At 48.3% G+C, this 15968-nt stretch overlaps 1 protein-coding gene across 1 annotated transcript in view; it reads right to left on the bottom strand.

Moving 5' to 3' along the window:
- Positions 1–13634, bottom strand: part of LOC146783071 (rheacalcin-1-like) — a 185895-nt gene extending 172261 nt beyond the window's left edge. Inside the window, exons 1-2 of the mRNA XM_085637270.1 lie at positions 13457–13634; positions 764–879 (exon numbers count right to left, since the gene is read on the bottom strand). Coding sequence (XP_085493396.1) covers positions 764–879; positions 13457–13634 — 294 coding nt within the window. The remainder of the gene's footprint in view (positions 1–763; positions 880–13456) is intronic.
- Positions 13635–15968: the final 2334 nt, after the last annotated feature.

Below are 15968 nucleotides of genomic sequence, written 5' to 3'. Positions count from 1 at the left end.
CACTGTTGGGTCAAGTGTAGAAACAGTTCTGTACTTGTCGGTGCTGTAAACCCTTTCGAGTGAAGTGTAAACACAGCACTGCACTTGCCCGTTGGGTCATCATTGCAGTGGTGTAGCTAGACCTAGCGCCGCCTGTGGCGGTCCTTGTTTTTGCCGCGGGTGGGAGCTGTATCTATTAGGTGGGGTGCAGAGGGTGGAGGGGTGCTGGCGATTGCTGCAACGGATGCAGGTGAGAGCGGGGGAGGCCGCCGCCCCCAAAACATGTGCCGCCCGGGGAGGACCATCCACCCACTCCCCCTTGCAACGCCACCGCATCATTGTGAAAAGCTAGGACACAGATCATGGACTGAATTGCCCGCCGGTCCTAAATTTCCATTGGACCCTATATTCCTATAAAAATGCTTTGTTCATTCATGATCCCCTTTCCTTTTGCCTTTGTCGCTCTTCATTTATTACCCTGTTGCTCAGGTTTTCATTGCTTCAATGCCCTCCTTATCCTTCTCTTCTAACTAACATCCAGTGGTAAAAAGACACAGAGGAGTCTAGGAAGGGAAGCTTTGTCATCACATGATGTGCTCTGAAACTGGACTGCCATCCAAACGCATTCAATGCAGGCGGAACAACCAGGAGATGGAAGGTAACGCTGCACCTACATTCCGTCCACTGGTCGTTGTTGGTCATTATTGCTCATTAATGCACTCACCTCTCTTTTTCTAATTATAACTCTTCCAGTTTTCCACTAAATGATTGTGGACTGAATTACCTCGCCGTCTTTCCAGCTGACCGGGCCGATGAAAGGCCTGTAGCACGAGTCCCGATACTGAACCCAGCCGTCGTCGCAGCACCCCTGGTAGCACAAGCAGTGTTCCTGAGGCAGAGCTGAAAATAATGTGATGAAAGGAAGGCTTCAGGTTAAAAATGAACTTCATCACTGATTCATTTGAAGAAAGTAGCATCTATTTACCCGGCCGGGTAAATAGTGAATTTTTAGGTCTCGGCTAGCGATGGCTGCGCTTGCGCAGTCTCGCTCGCGAGAGATAATGACTTGGGAGAAGAGGGGCTTGAACCCGCCCCTCTTCTACCCTGTTCTCCATTGGCTGGCCTAGTAAATGCTGGCCAGCCACTGGAGAAGAGGTCCCGTCACTCCAATCATGCCCCGTCCTTTTCGGATCGGGGGGCGTGTTTTTTGCGAAAAGTCTCAGGGAGGAGACAACATCAAAACACGCAGCCGAATCCGAAAAGGACGCTCCCTTTCTCCGAGGCATTTCTACACTGCCTCGGAGAAAGGCGGTGGTGTGCTTGCCTCTCCCGCTTTCAACAGACGCCGTCACACTTGTTTCTCTTTAAGAGACATCCCTCGTAGAGATTTCCGAGAGACAGCCAACCATATTTTCTCTAACAGCAGCAGCACCTCTCGCTCCCCCCCCCCCCCCGTAGGGTCTGACGTCCCTCTTGTCTCCCAGAGAGACAGTGTCAGCTCCTCTCTCGCTCACGCCATAGGTGAATTCTAGACACCTCAAGTGCTCATAGAAGCCCACGCGACAAGGTTGCGAGTTTTCTCGCTATAAGCTTATCTGAATATTTGTGTGAGCGCAAAGGACATACTAGCTCTATTGTACAGCGCTCGCGGACCGCGCTTTATAAAAATGCACTAAATAAATAAAATAAATTTTAAAAAAACGCCGTGCGAATGGGGAAGAACCGCCCCGTGGCTCCCGCCAAACAATCACTGCCCGGGTCCAACTCCTGCCCACCAACAAGTCCGGCAGAGATTTGCGGGCAGGACAAGCCGTGCGTAGGGCAAGTACCGCCCCTTGGCTCCGGCCAACCAATCACTACCCGGACCGCGAGGTCCAACTTCAGAGTATAAACTAGAACATCATTCTATCCAGACAGTAACAGAAGGGAGGAGCCGCTGACACTGCGAGGCCGGCACCAACCGAGGAGCTCCCAGAGCTGCACTGATACCGCCCCGGCCCAGCTGACATGACCCTCCTGCGCTGCCTCCCGCTTCTCTGCTGCCTTGGGCTCCTGCAGGGAGCAGAGCCCCGGGGGCCCAAGGGTGAGTGTCAGGAGGCCACTGGAGGAGCCCTAAGGTGGGAGGGAGACCACAGGGGAGTGTAAGGGGCCCTGGTGGGGCCCCGGGTGAAGCTGCACAGATGCTGCTCCACCCCGCCGACATGACCCTGAAATAAAAGTGAATTTATTTTAACACAGTTTAATTAAGTAGGATAATTAAAGAGCGTCGTTGACTAATAGTGGAAGGCAAGTATAATCCAGGAATTAACCAATAGTGGAAAAAATCCAAACAGTATTTGCATGATAATTCACTTAACATATTGGTGAAATGTATTCACAATGCTGGGAGGACACGGGAAACAAGTTCAGGATGTGCGGGGTGGGGGGGAGGATGTGCGGGGGGGAGGGGGTTGTCAATACGCAGTTTTGCCACAAAGTCGATACCTCCCGCTTCAGATAGCCGAGACCATGACAGTTGAACCGAGAAGGCACCGACCTGATTTCCCGATACATTTTTATTGCAGCCCGCCTCGACAGAAGCGAGGGTGCGGGTAATAAGGTGAAACCGAAGAATCGAGCTTGCCAACCCTTTGAAGCAGGGCGGGCAGTGGAAATAAAGCCAAGGACAGTTCCTTGCCTCTCGTGCCCTGTTCAATATTTAATTAACTTAGAAGGCAGACAGACAACAACGCTTCTTGCCAGTGTTCCGACTACGCATCTCACAGAAAGTGTTCATAGTGTCACCTTAGCCCACACAATTACATCATCTAGAGTGGGAGACACACGTTCGGGGGTGGTCATTCCTTCGTAAGCGGTAATCGGCAACACATTTAAAATGCGTTTTTATTTTTTTATTTACACTTGTTGTTTGGAATATTTAAAGATGACGGATAAAAAAGCAGCTTCAGGGGATGTTGCTTATTTTGACAGAGAAAATCGGTCAGGTGGGAACCCTGACTGCGCATGCCTGGCAAGTGGCAAGAAAAAAAGAATGAATGCTACTGTAGTGATTACAGCACTATAGTATTTGTGCCTTTTTAATTGCAGCAGGCACTATTAGAACTGTGTTGCTTCTTATTTGAGTGCAAAGTTGAGACGGACTCCTCGAAAGACCGTTGCTTTTGTTAAATGCCAAAAAGAGAGGATGTGCATCTCTTGTCCTGCTTGGGTGTTGGTACCCTGGTCCTTTTGAGGCCAGGAAAATGGGAATTCCTAGACCGAAGCGGTTCATGCCCTGAGCCCCAGCCCTGTGTTTATATGGACATAAACCCACAGAACAACTGTGTTCTAACCTAATTAAAACTGCTGGTAGCTGCCACCCTCCCCCTCTTACGACAAACCCTTGTCGTGACATAATAAACGGGGGCCTCTAACAGAAGGAACGACACATTTAGTACAAACAGTGGGAAAGGAAAGCCTACCCGAGCCATGCCCTTGAGGCACACAAGTCCGCACCCCCCCCCCCCCCCCCCCTATTCCAGTTACTGGTCTCTGTCCCTCAAACTAGAATCCTTACATGAAAACACTTTCTTAAAGGGGCGATGGTATTTTTTGCCATTGTGCTGGTATCAGTGATCTATCTATCTATCTATCTATCTATCTATCTATCTATCTATCTATCTATCTATCTATCTATCTATCTATCTATCTATCTATCTATCTATCTATCTATCTATCTATCTATCTATCTATCTATCTATCTATCTATCTATCTATCTATCCATCCATCCATCCATCCATCCATCCATCCATCCATCCATCCATCCATCCATCCATCCATCCATCCGTCCGTCCATCCACCCATCCATCCATCCTGGGGGTGGGGGAACTCCCCTTACGACATATATGGTCGGTCGCTCGTCACCAGTGGCGCCTCCTTTCAGCAAGAAGACGTCATGGGGGGGAACGAAGAGCAAGACAGATGGCATCCGACGACCCCACCCGTGACATTCCGGCAGACCCCGGGCTCCAAGGGCATTCCCAGCATTCCGCGGCATCCGTTTTGCCTTCCTTCTTCAGTCTGGTGGGCGAGGCTTGTGCTAGGCTCAGCTGACAGGGAGGGGGCAGCCTGCTGCCTTACAGAGCTCCCGTTCAAGGGGAGCCTGACCTTGAGGTTTACAGCCCCAGCCCTCCTGACGCCTTGGGAGGGGAAGGCGGATCTCACAGGTGCAGCATCTCCCTGTGTCCCCAGGCCTGTGTTTCCATCCCTTCGCCCTTCTAGTTGCAGCACAGGGCCCCAGCATGGAAACAAGCTGCTGGCACCTGCAGTGAGGGGGCCCCAGGAGAGGGATGCCCAGCCTCCCTCGCTCTTGTCACCAGGAGGTGAGAGGACCCCAGGGGCCACGCCACCACGGGGCCATGCCCAGCCACAGCAAGGGCGCCGCCAAAGCAGTGCTGTGAGCTGCAGTTTCCAACACAAGGCCTCAGTCACAGGAGACTGAGCTATGATGGAGCAGGGCGGAAGCACCGCAGGCTGCTGCCTCTAGAAGGCAGGGAGGGCTGGCCAGAGTCAGTCAGCATGAGATGACCTGCCTTTACCCTGCAGCAACCTACTCTCTGCTTTGTGTTCATCAGAAGGCGTCCGTGTTTCAGGAAGTGCTTCATTTATGAACTCTTTTTCTGGGTTCAGATCTCCTCACTGAATTGTCATAATACAAAAGGGAGCATTATCGTGTCTTAGTTGTACCGTGTGTAGGAACCGTAAAGCGCCTAGACTTCTGTCTCATGAGGATAAGTAACCTGCAGAGCATTAGAAGGACATTATTTTTGTTTATGTTTTTGTTTTTAAAATATATAAAGAAACGGCATTGTCATGAGCAATGCCAATAGCTCTAACTTTAACAATGCCGAGACCGTTGCATTGTAAATGCTTTTTTCTGCTGTTTTCTCGGCCACTGGCTAAATAGTAGAAATGATTTACTATTTGACCATTGGCCTGGAAAATAGCAAAGAAACAACATCACTATTTATCCGGCCACTGGCTAAGTAGCAGAAATTCTGCATTGTCTAGCTGGCAGCAGTGCAGATAGCAGAAAAACTTAAATATTTAACAGATTACTGACTAAATACTAGATATTTTGTGCTATCTGGTTGGCAGCCTTGCAAATAGCAGAAAAACGTCACTATTTACTCGATTACTGTCTAATAGTAGAGATTATGCACTGTTTGGCCAACAGTTTTTGCAAACTCCCGCCCCCCCACCACCAAGGCTTCCAACATCCTGTCCTAAGGGGTCCCCCCTGCAAATTAGTTGCCATCCCAGCTTGGGGGTTGTTAGCTCTGCGATGGTTTGGGACAGCAATTTCACTCACAAACTATCAATAAACTCATTTCCGAATTGGAAAGGGGAGGGAAGAAACCCCTTTCATGAAACCTGCTATTTGCGTTTCAGAAACAAGTACAAAAGTCCTTTTACTAGTCTAAAGTTATTTCCAACTTATAAAAAGCACATAATCATAAGTACTTTTCTGGTCACAAACCTTGTGATTTTGCGACATGAGTCTCTTATTGCTAAAACTGGCCTCGGTGTCAGCACTAACTTATATGTTTAAAGGTCCCAAATGTTTGAATGTTTCCAAGTCTTTCTGACAGACATGGCACAGAAAGCCACTCGATTGCACCCTGGTCCAAGACCTAGTGTCTTGGGAGGCCCTTTACGAAGCTGTCTCGTGCTTTACAAATGCTCCTATTCCTTTGTATTTACCTGAGGATGTAACTAATGATAAAGATGATTAAGACCTTTGTAGGACTAGTTAAAGCTGTTTACTCTTCTAAAGCTATATACTCACTCTTATTCAAAAAGCCATGGGAGGGTACACCGGCCAGATAAGGGATTACCAAAAGGCTCTATGTTACGAGAACACCTCTTTTTCTGCAGCATTCTGGAATGAATAATTCTGGTTCAGTTCAATTAAAACAATCAGACTAAAATACCTGAAAACAACGATTTGTAAAGCAAAAAACAGAAATGAAAGTGCACCCGAGTAACATAGAGGCATATGATATATAGAATGATTTCATCAAAATGGAAACAATTGCATGGGGCTCCTTCTGAAGTGACCAACACAGTATAGATGAGCGGCTTCATTGCAATTTCATGACAGAAGTAAGAAAAGCTTGGGCCTGATTTTGAGTTTCGAGGACGGAGTTAACTCCATCAGGAAGGCGGGGGGCAATACCTCCGACATCTAGATAGACATCCACCCGCCAAACTAAGAGCCGTCCGCTCGCATTGTGGACATCTCTCTTCATTGGCAGGAACGGCTGTCATGGCGGTTCCTCTCTATGCACAAAACATTTGAATGTCAGAAGAGACATGACACCTGGCCATCAAATTTCTAAAGGAATTTGTGTTTTTCAAAAACAAACTCCAAAGGAGGTGCTTGTTTTTTGAAAAATAGAAAACCTAATGGTCCCACATGCCGGGAGTTTTCTCCCAGGGTGACGGGGCCATTATTGTTTTCCTCTCCCTTACAACCAGGTTTACTCTAAATAGCATAGATGGTAGAAAGTCTTTGTTGGAAAGCGGTCCCCGGGGAGGCTATGGAATGCGTTCCCGACCACCCGGAGGCCCACCTTTCCCTGAGTTGGGCCGAGCAAGAGCGGGGAGGCCCTTCCTGGAAGGGTCTCGTACCTAGGCATCGCACACGCTGCGCTTACTCTCTCTTCGGATAGAGGGACACCACACAGTAATTCGTTGTAAGACAATATGCTTTTATCGGGAGTTGTCAGGGATCTTTATGATCCCGCAGGCAGGTGCAGAATGAATGCCACAAGCGGCAGCGATCTCGTGATGAGGGAAAAGGGGTAGCGGAACAGTCTTTGAATCAGTGTCTCTGCGAGGTATCCGGCGCACAGCTCTCAATCCTCGAGCTGAGGGGATGTTGCTTCTCTCGGCAATCTCTGCCGATTCTCTTGGAGGAGAGATATAGTAACAATGGGGTAACCCAGTATCCCTCAGAACCTGGGCAACAACGTATAATATAAACAATTGGTTCTGTCGGGTACAAATTATCTCTTTAAATTGCTAGTCCAGTCATTTGTTTACTTATATGAGAATATCAAAAGAACAACACACATATAACGACCATCCAGGGTATTCAAAAGTTTTATAAATTACCTCATTTATAAATACCCACATTGATTTGTGTGGCTGTCAGAGACAAAACATACAGGGCATTTGTAATCTGTGACAAGGTGAATATAGTGCTCAGTGACGTAGTGAGGGTGCAATATATACAGAGTGAATTCTCCTAAACTATTATTAAAAGGCCAGAAAAAGAACAATGTTTGAATAGCTCTGTAGGTTGAATGAATAAGTCTTGAAACAGAGACTTTCAACTGGTCCAGGGATTTGTCGACGTTTCAACCCAGGGGGCATTACTAAGTCAGTCAATGCGGGTTTTCATCAGGACAAGTGGCGGACAGCCTATGGAAAATGAGGGTAATGGTCAAGTGTGTTGTGAAGGTGATTAATATAACTAATTTCGGCAGTAGGCGGGAAACTCACCTAGAAAGCCCAATTTCAAACAAAGGGCGTGTGTATCTTCAAGAATTCAAACAGTTTCCAAGTTGTACTGTACTTCCAGGATTAATCCAAAAAGGGGGGGGCCCTATTAATGAAATGAAGCATGTTTAGGGAACCCAAGCGCTAAAATTGATTAATAAAAGGCGCTTTAGTTGGGTGTAAGCAGGAGCAATAGAATTGTGTAATGTGGGCTTACCCTAGGATGGATCAGTCATCCACGGTTACCACTGGTAAACATTAACCGGCGAATGGAGAGGTAGCCTGTCCTTGCATCTCTAATGCAGTCGATTGCGTGTTTCTAAATTAAAGGTTAAAAACGGAAAATCAGTTCCTGCGCAAAAGGCATCTGTGCTCGTGGAGGATCTGCCTCACACGCATGCTTACCTTTTGGTCTAAATTCCTTTCATAGAACCGGGGGGCCAAGCGGAGCGGTACAGGCAAGCGTCCTGTTACGTCCGTAGAAGTCGCGGCAATGCCACTCGACTGTAGTTAAGAACATAGACGCGTGTACGTTGTGTGGCGTCTGTGAGACTGGTTGCTAGGCAACGCAAATTATCTTTAGCGTGCTCTGTCATGGAGAGTCCACGTGCGTTACGTGGCATCTTTGAGGGGGCGCGCGTTCTATATTCTATATATTCTATATATTTCCTGATTTCTATCTTGGAGATCGCCATGAAGAAGAATTATTTTGTCTTCAGGAAACAATTCTATTATCAATGCAAAGGTGTGGCGATGGGGGCTACCTATGCGCCGAGCCTGGCCAATATCTTCATGGATCATTATGAGGAAGAGCATCTGTACAATAATGATAATCCATATCTGAACCAGATTACAGTCTGGAAACGATACATCGATGATGTAATAATGGTTTGGACAGGCGATGTGCAGGAGTTGAATGCGTTCCATGCCTGGCTCAATACCAGATCTGATGACATCCAATTTACAATGACGAATAACAATGAATCGATAGACTTTTTGGATCTCACGTTTCGTGTTGAAGATGGTCTCCTGTATTGCGACCTTTTCCGGAAACCAATGGAACGAAACACATTGTTGATGTACAATTCACACCATCCCCGTAACCTGAGGGATAACCTGCCCTATGGGCAATTCCTCCGGCTCAGAAGGAATTGCACCAGGCGAACTGATTTTTTCAAGGAGGCGGATACCCTCGTGAGTCGCTTGAGAGAAAGAGGCTATCCGAAAGGACTTCTAAAACGTGCGAAGAAACGCGCCTGGTATTGCCCCCGCGACCAACTGTTGGAAGTCAAGACCAAAGATGCCAAATCAGACAACATTGTCTGTGTCACGACATTCAACACCCGGAGCAATGACATTAAAAGAATCATCAAGAAGTATTGGAATCTGGTGTCCAGTGAACTCATGACCAAACAAGACCCGATCTTTGCCTTCAAGAGAGGCAAAAACATCAAGAACACTGTTGTCAGAGCATTTCTTGAACCACCTAAACAACCTGATCTAAGGAACTACTTTGGATTACCGGCACTCAGTGGACATCACAAATGTGGACAGTGTAAAGCCTGTGAGCTATGCCAAGAAGGAATGACTTTCACGTACAACAGTAAAACATACAAGCAAACACACTTTACAAATTGCAATAGCTCCCATGTCATTTATGCTATTCTTTGCCCCTGTGACCTGATATATGTGGGTCAAACCACTCAGAAAGCCAAAGTCAGAATCCTCCAGCATATGAGTAGGATAAGGTGTAAAGTACAGGGCGCACCCATGGTTGATCACTTTCTGACACACGGTCACCCCCCAGACAGCATAAAATGGTGGATTATTGAAAAGATCTGTCCAAATCCAAGGGGAGGCGCAATCTCTGGGATCCTTAACTATAAGGAGTGCAGATGGATTCATTCCCTTAACTCAATACAGAATGGGTTGAACGAGATGGAAGAGACGACAAGACAGATGGGACAACTGTGAATTTCTCACGCCCCTGCACTAGCTAGGAATTTCACACATCTGGGACCCACATCTCTGTGTCCGATGGGGTCTAACCTAACCTAGCCAACTCTGGTCTCCCCACTAGCTTCAATAACCTAGGAGAGTTAGGACTAAATGTCTTGGATATTCTGATATTAGACTACGACCTCTCCGTGTTCTGAATATATGTATGTTATTTTTACCCACTGTAATCCACGAGAATTTGTATGACTCAACCCAATGTTTAGTGTAATCTGTACTTTGATCTCGCTTTTATTATACTGCAATCAATCAGTTTTCGGATGATGTAACATGTATTTCATTGTAATCCACCGCAATCCATCTTGGATATATACTACCAATACCCTATAGAATGTATGTCTCAACCCAATCTTTTGTTTATTCTGCACTTGGGTCTAGCGATAATTTTAAAGTTCAGACTATATGCAATTTGTTTTGATACACATCTGTGAATTTCGTGGGTTCATAAAGAAAACTAATTAACAACTAAGTATGTTTTGAATGGGTAGATCCATGCGAATGTGGTCTCAATTTTTAGAAATGATCCGATACTGTGTCACTCTTGACGTAGCCAGTCACATAGTCTCTTGGCAACCTAAACGCTACGTAACACACATGCGCCTTCTAATGTTACAGAGCGCACGCCCGTTACTTTACGCGTTGCTCTTCAAAGATGCCACGTAGCCCGCCACACAGTCTCTTAGCAACTGAAACGCTACGTAACACACATGCGCCTTCTAATGTTATAGAACGCGCGCCCCCTCAAAGATGCCACGTAACGCACGTGGACTCTCCATGACAGAGCACGCTAAAGATAATTTGCGTTGCCTAGCAACCAGTCTCACAGACGCCACGCAACGTACACGCGTCTATGTTCTTAACTACAGTCGAGTGGCATTGCCGCGACTTCTACGGACGTAACAGGACGCTTGCCTGTACCGCTCCGCTTGGCCCCCCGGTTCTATGAAAGGAATTTAGACCAAAAGGTAAGCATGCGTGTGAGGCAGATCCTCCACGAGCACAGATGCCTTTTGCGCAGGAACTGATTTTCCGTTTTTAACCTTTAATTTAGAAACACGCAATCGACTGCATTAGAGATGCAAGGACAGGCTACCTCTCCATTCGCCGGTTAATGTTTACCAGTGGTAACCGTGGATGACTGATCCATCCTAGGGTAAGCCCACATTACACAATTCTATTGCTCCTGCTTACACCCAACTAAAGCGCCTTTTATTAATCAATTTTAGCGCTTGGGTTCCCTAAACATGCTTCATTTCATTAATAGGGCCCCCCCCTTTTTGGATTAATCCTGGAAGTACAGTACAACTTGGAAACTGTTTGAATTCTTGAAGATACACACGCCCTTTGTTTGAAATTGGGCTTTCTAGGTGAGTTTCCCGCCTACTGCTGAAATTAGTTATATTAATCACCTTCACAACACACTTGACCATTACCCTCATTTTCCATAGGCTGTCCGCCACTTGTCCTGATGAAGACCTGCATTGACTGACTTAGTAATGCCCCCTGGGTTGAAACGTCGACAAATCCCTGGACCAGTTGAAAGTCTCTGTTTCAAGACTTATTCATTCAACCTACAGAGCTATTCAAACATTGTTGTTCTTTTTCCTGCCTTTTAATAATAGTTTAGGAGAATTCACTCTGTATATATTGCACCCTCACTACGTCACTGAGCACTATATTCACCTTGTCACAGATTACAAATGCCCTGTATGTTTTGTCTCTGACAGCCACACAAATCAATGTGGGTATTTATAAATGAGGTAATTTATAAAACTTTTGAATACCCTGGATGGTCGTTATATGTGTGTTGTTCTTTTGATATTCTCATATAAGTAAACAAATGACTGGACTAGCAATTTAAAGAGATAATTTGTACCCGACAGAACCAATTGTTTATATTATAGATTCTCTTGTAGGAGCGGGCCGCGAGTCACTCAGCAGGCACCGGAGGTTCGTAGTTCGGGGAGCCGCGACGGCGTCAGCAGGGCTCAGATGGTTCAGAGTTCGGGTAGCCGCGACAGCGTCAGCAGGGCTCAGATGGTTCGGAGTTCGGGGAGCCGCGACAGCGTCAGCAGGGCTCAGATGGTTCAGAGTTCGGGGAGCCGCGACAGCGTCAGCAGGGCTCAGATGGTTCAGAGTTCGGGTAGCCGCGACAGCGTCAGCAGGGCTCAGATGGTTCAGAGTTCGGGGAGCCGCAACAGCGTCAGCAGGGCTCAGATGGTTCAGAGTTCGGGGAGCCGCGACAGCGTCAGCAGGGCTCAGATGGTTCAGGGTTCGGGTAGCGTTCTTCGGTTCGGGGAGCGATCGAGCCGCGACCAGGTCAGCAGGCTCTCGTCAGTCCAGGTCTTCTCTGCTCTCGTCCCTTCAGCACCCCTTGTTATACTCCCCCTCCTCTTTGAAGTCCGGAGTCCTCGCGGAGAGGGGTCTGGTGCCTGGGGGCGGTGTGCCGGGGTTTCCTTTTGCTCGGCCCTTTGATCTGTTCAGGTGGGTCCGGGAGGGACTCCAGACACCCAGCAGGCGAGGCGCCCGCTCACCGGGGGCCTGGTGGTCGATCGAAACCTCCCTCGGGGGAGAGACCAGAGGTGTGACAGGATCGGCGCCTCTCGGTCTGGTTTGGGGGGGGTTTCGCTCTCCCTCGGCCGGGCATGCGTGTTGGGGATCTGGTTGGCCCTCGGGATGTTGGCCCACGGGAGCCGGAAGGCTGTATCAACGAGGTTCGGCGTGGTTGCAGGGTAACTTGCTTGTCGGGAGGGCCCACGCCACGAGGCCGGTCTCACAGTCTTCCTGTGACGGCCCATACATTGTCAGACAATCACAGGAAGTATTCTTTCGAGAAGCCACGAGCAAAGGAATGGGACTAAAATTAATTGAATGGAATGTCATTGGAATACAAATGAATTTTCCCAGTAAATCAGAGAGAGACATACAGGCATCGAATGGCAGAAGAAAAGAAAGCCACACAGATTTGTATTCATTGACTTTATTACAAATAGTGTAATAAAACAGACACTTAATAAACAGAGACATGTTGTTACCTCTATTTACTATCTACTGATCAATCATCTCACAGTTCCACTTTAATACTCATTTTCCAGACAGGGGATCTGGCTCTACTATGGAGGTTTCAGAACTGAGTTGAGGAGTTTCTCATTCAAATATTATTATCTGGCTGCCGCTCAGACACAGCCTTTGTGCGAGGTGAAGGCTCTCACAGCAGTAGCAATAGTGCTGGGTCCAAGTGTAAGTATCGAAAATAAGGACACAATGAAGCATGAGGTCTCAGCGCCTGGCTGTCATCAGCCTTTCCGAGTAGTCATCAGGCAAAGACAAAAGGGAAGCTCTACTTAGAAATGCTGATGCCTTTAAAACTAAAAACCTATGACAAATTCTTAACTTCTGCCAACTTTCATATGAAGTCACTCAGGAAAGAATTAATCAGCAGCCCTTTGCTAAAAAGGACCTCACAGAATTTTTCGGGGTAGCCTTTTCTCCACTCTCCCTCACTTCAGTTCTGAGCGTTCACCTTCTATCCACAGGGATGCCGTCAAAACACACCCAGTGTGTAGGAAAGCTGTATCTACCCTCATGTCACATCATACAAAATGCATTCCACTGGTCCACGCACTAAGGCTTCCATCACACAAGGAGTCTTACTACTATGCACATAAGGGCAGATTTAATAAGGGCCTGAGTTGCCCTTGCATCATGCAAGGCGGTGCAAGCCAATGCAAGCCCTTGAATGTGATTTACTAAGAGGAAGAGAAAAGAAATGCATCATATCTTAGTAGATATGAAACATTTCTACTCTCTCCCTGTCATGCAACATAGTGCAGCAATTTGTCTTGCCGCCTTGCATCACATAACTTCCTAGCAGAACTGCCCCTTGCAGTATACCCACTTAACATAGACACACACATGGAATGTCAGCAAAGATCTGGGGGTCACAATGAATCTCCTCTTGGGCCATGTGAGATGATCTTTCTGGAGTCTCCACCACCACTTCATCTGCTTCATCAGAGCCTGTGTATGCTCTTGAGCTTCCTTTGATGCTGATTGCAATATCCCTTTGACTCCTTTGTGAGCCAATAGCCATTTTTCCTGACTTCAGCCATCTGAGCTTCTCAAACCTTTTCTTCCATCCTTCTCAGACAACACTCGTTTTCAACCATCCACCTTTTAACTCCTCTGCCAAGTATCAGTCCCCATGCCCTCATATCCACCCTCCAACTACCGTGCCACCATCACACCACGCCTTCTACACTCAGAGGTCAGAGTGTAACAGTCCCAGCTTTGTATCCACTGCACATGCTCTGATTTTTCTGTAAATACTTACCAGTTCCATGTGTGGGCTGAAGAGGGGTGGTTTCTAATGGTCGGTTGTATAAGAAGCATGAATAAGAATAATCTATAAAAGGGATATCCTAATATATTTTCCCTAGACTGGTACTAGTTTCCTGAATCTGGGGGTCCTGGGGGTAACCCTTTCTGATCCTGGTCTTCCTAGCCCTGCTTTTGGCTCATCCTTGTATTAGTCCTTCTTGGGGTTCCTGATCCTGGTGCTACTGATCCCCACCCTGATCCTGCTGGGCCCTTATCCACCTAGTCCTGTTGTACTGGATCTCCTAGGACTGGTGCATCTAGTTTTCCTGGCTTGGGTTTTCTGATTCTTCTTGCTCTGGTCCTTGTGGTCCACCTAGTACTGCCTCCACTGGTCCAGTCCTCCTTAATCGGTCCTTTTTGACAGGGCCTGGTCATTTTGGTCCTGGTCTGGTCACATTGGTCTTCGTGGCTCTGGTTATCCTGGTTCCCCTGGTCCTCACCGACTGATCCAAGTATCCCAGTTCTGAGACCTCCTGCTCCACTTGGAACTTCAGGTCCTAGTCCCTTGGTTCTGACCTTCCTGGTACTCCTAGCCCTTTTCTTGGTCCTGCCTATTCTGATCCTTCTAGTACACCTCCCCTCCCCATCTGGTCCCTGGTCTTAATAGCCCTACTTCACTGACTTCTGACCAGACTAGTTCTCCAGGTCCTCCTCCAACATGTCATGATACCATTGGCCCTGGTTCTCCTACTTGATGTCATCTTGGACTAACTTGTCTTCTTTATCCGTATCCTCCTTCTGCAGATCATCTGCCACCCTGCTGGATCCTCATGCTTCCTGCATCTGTCTTCCTGACTTTCCTTGTCCTTGTCCTCCTTTTCTGCTTAAACCTGGTCCTGCCTGTCCTGGTATGCCAGGTCCTGATAATCTGGGCCTCTGGAATTGAGCTTCTTTTCCCCCTTGAATGTGTTGCCGCTGGTCCTTATTACCCTGGTCCTCTTAGCTCTTGTCCTGTTGGATCTAGTTGCCTAGCCATCTCCTCTTTATACTTCAGGTCTTGTTCTCGTGGTCGTCCTCACTCTTAAGTCTGGTTAGCCTAGCAATGGTCTTTCGATTCCTGTTCCTTACTGTTGGAGGGAGGACCACCGGGGGGGTCAGGGGGACCACTCCGGGGCACCTTCCTACCGCAAAGTTCTAGCCGAGCGCCGCTGAGAAGCCTCCTAGGGGAGGTCTTTCTCCTAAGATCGTACTAGGCCCAGTAACACCACCACACAGGACTCCGTGTCAGTTGCTTTATCTAGGTATTTTATCAACAGTAGCACATTCAAGATATTTACAGGGGGATCGAGGGATCCATAAAGAGTCTCAATGTCTTTGCAGGGACAGGGTAGCGGGAAAGTCTTAGTACCAGCCTGGTACGGGGAATGCTCTGCGCCAGACCTTGCGTTAGGCCGAAGGAGGCTCCGGGGACCGGAGCGGCAGGTGCTGGTCTCAAAGCAGCTCGGACGTGGAGAGCCGCGACGGTGTCTGTAGGGCTCGGGTGGTAGTTCCGCTTGGGTCGAGCCGCGACACAGTCAGCAGGGCTCCGGTGGTAGGTCCGCTTCGGTCGAGCCGCGACGAGGTCAGCTGGGCTCTGATGGCAAGTTCAACAAGGTCGGGCCGCGACAGCGTCAGCAGGGCCCCAAAGGTTCGTGAAGATCTTTAAGCACGGTGGAGCCGCAACGTAGTCAGCAGGGCTCAGAGTGTGGTTCCGGGATGAGTCTTTCTCCGTAGGGTCAGCCGCGATCTGATCAGCAGGGCTCTTGACTCTGGGATACAACTGCCGTCTTGTTGCCGGGTCGCCCCAGATATAGGTCTGGAGCCCTTTGATGTCCGGACCCTTGCGCCCGGGGGGGTCGGAGAGGCCGGGTCGGGAGCGGCCAGACGCCCAGCAGGAGAGGCGCCAGGCCCAAGAGAGCTGTGGGGCGATCGCACCTAGGTGTGGAAGGACGGTTGGGGGGTCCCATTGATACTGCCCTCCGCCGGGAGTGGGGAGGTGTTCACGTGGTATCCCCTGGGCCAGGGGTTGGCGCCCTGATGTCGGGCCTCGCTAGGCCGGGTGGAGCGG

Source organism: Triturus cristatus, chromosome 12 (genome assembly GCF_964204655.1).
Source record: "Triturus cristatus chromosome 12, aTriCri1.1, whole genome shotgun sequence".
Taxonomy (NCBI): domain Eukaryota; kingdom Metazoa; phylum Chordata; class Amphibia; order Caudata; family Salamandridae; genus Triturus; species Triturus cristatus.
The sequence above is the reverse complement of the archived record's forward strand: the minus strand, read 5'-3'. Positions and strand labels throughout refer to the sequence as shown.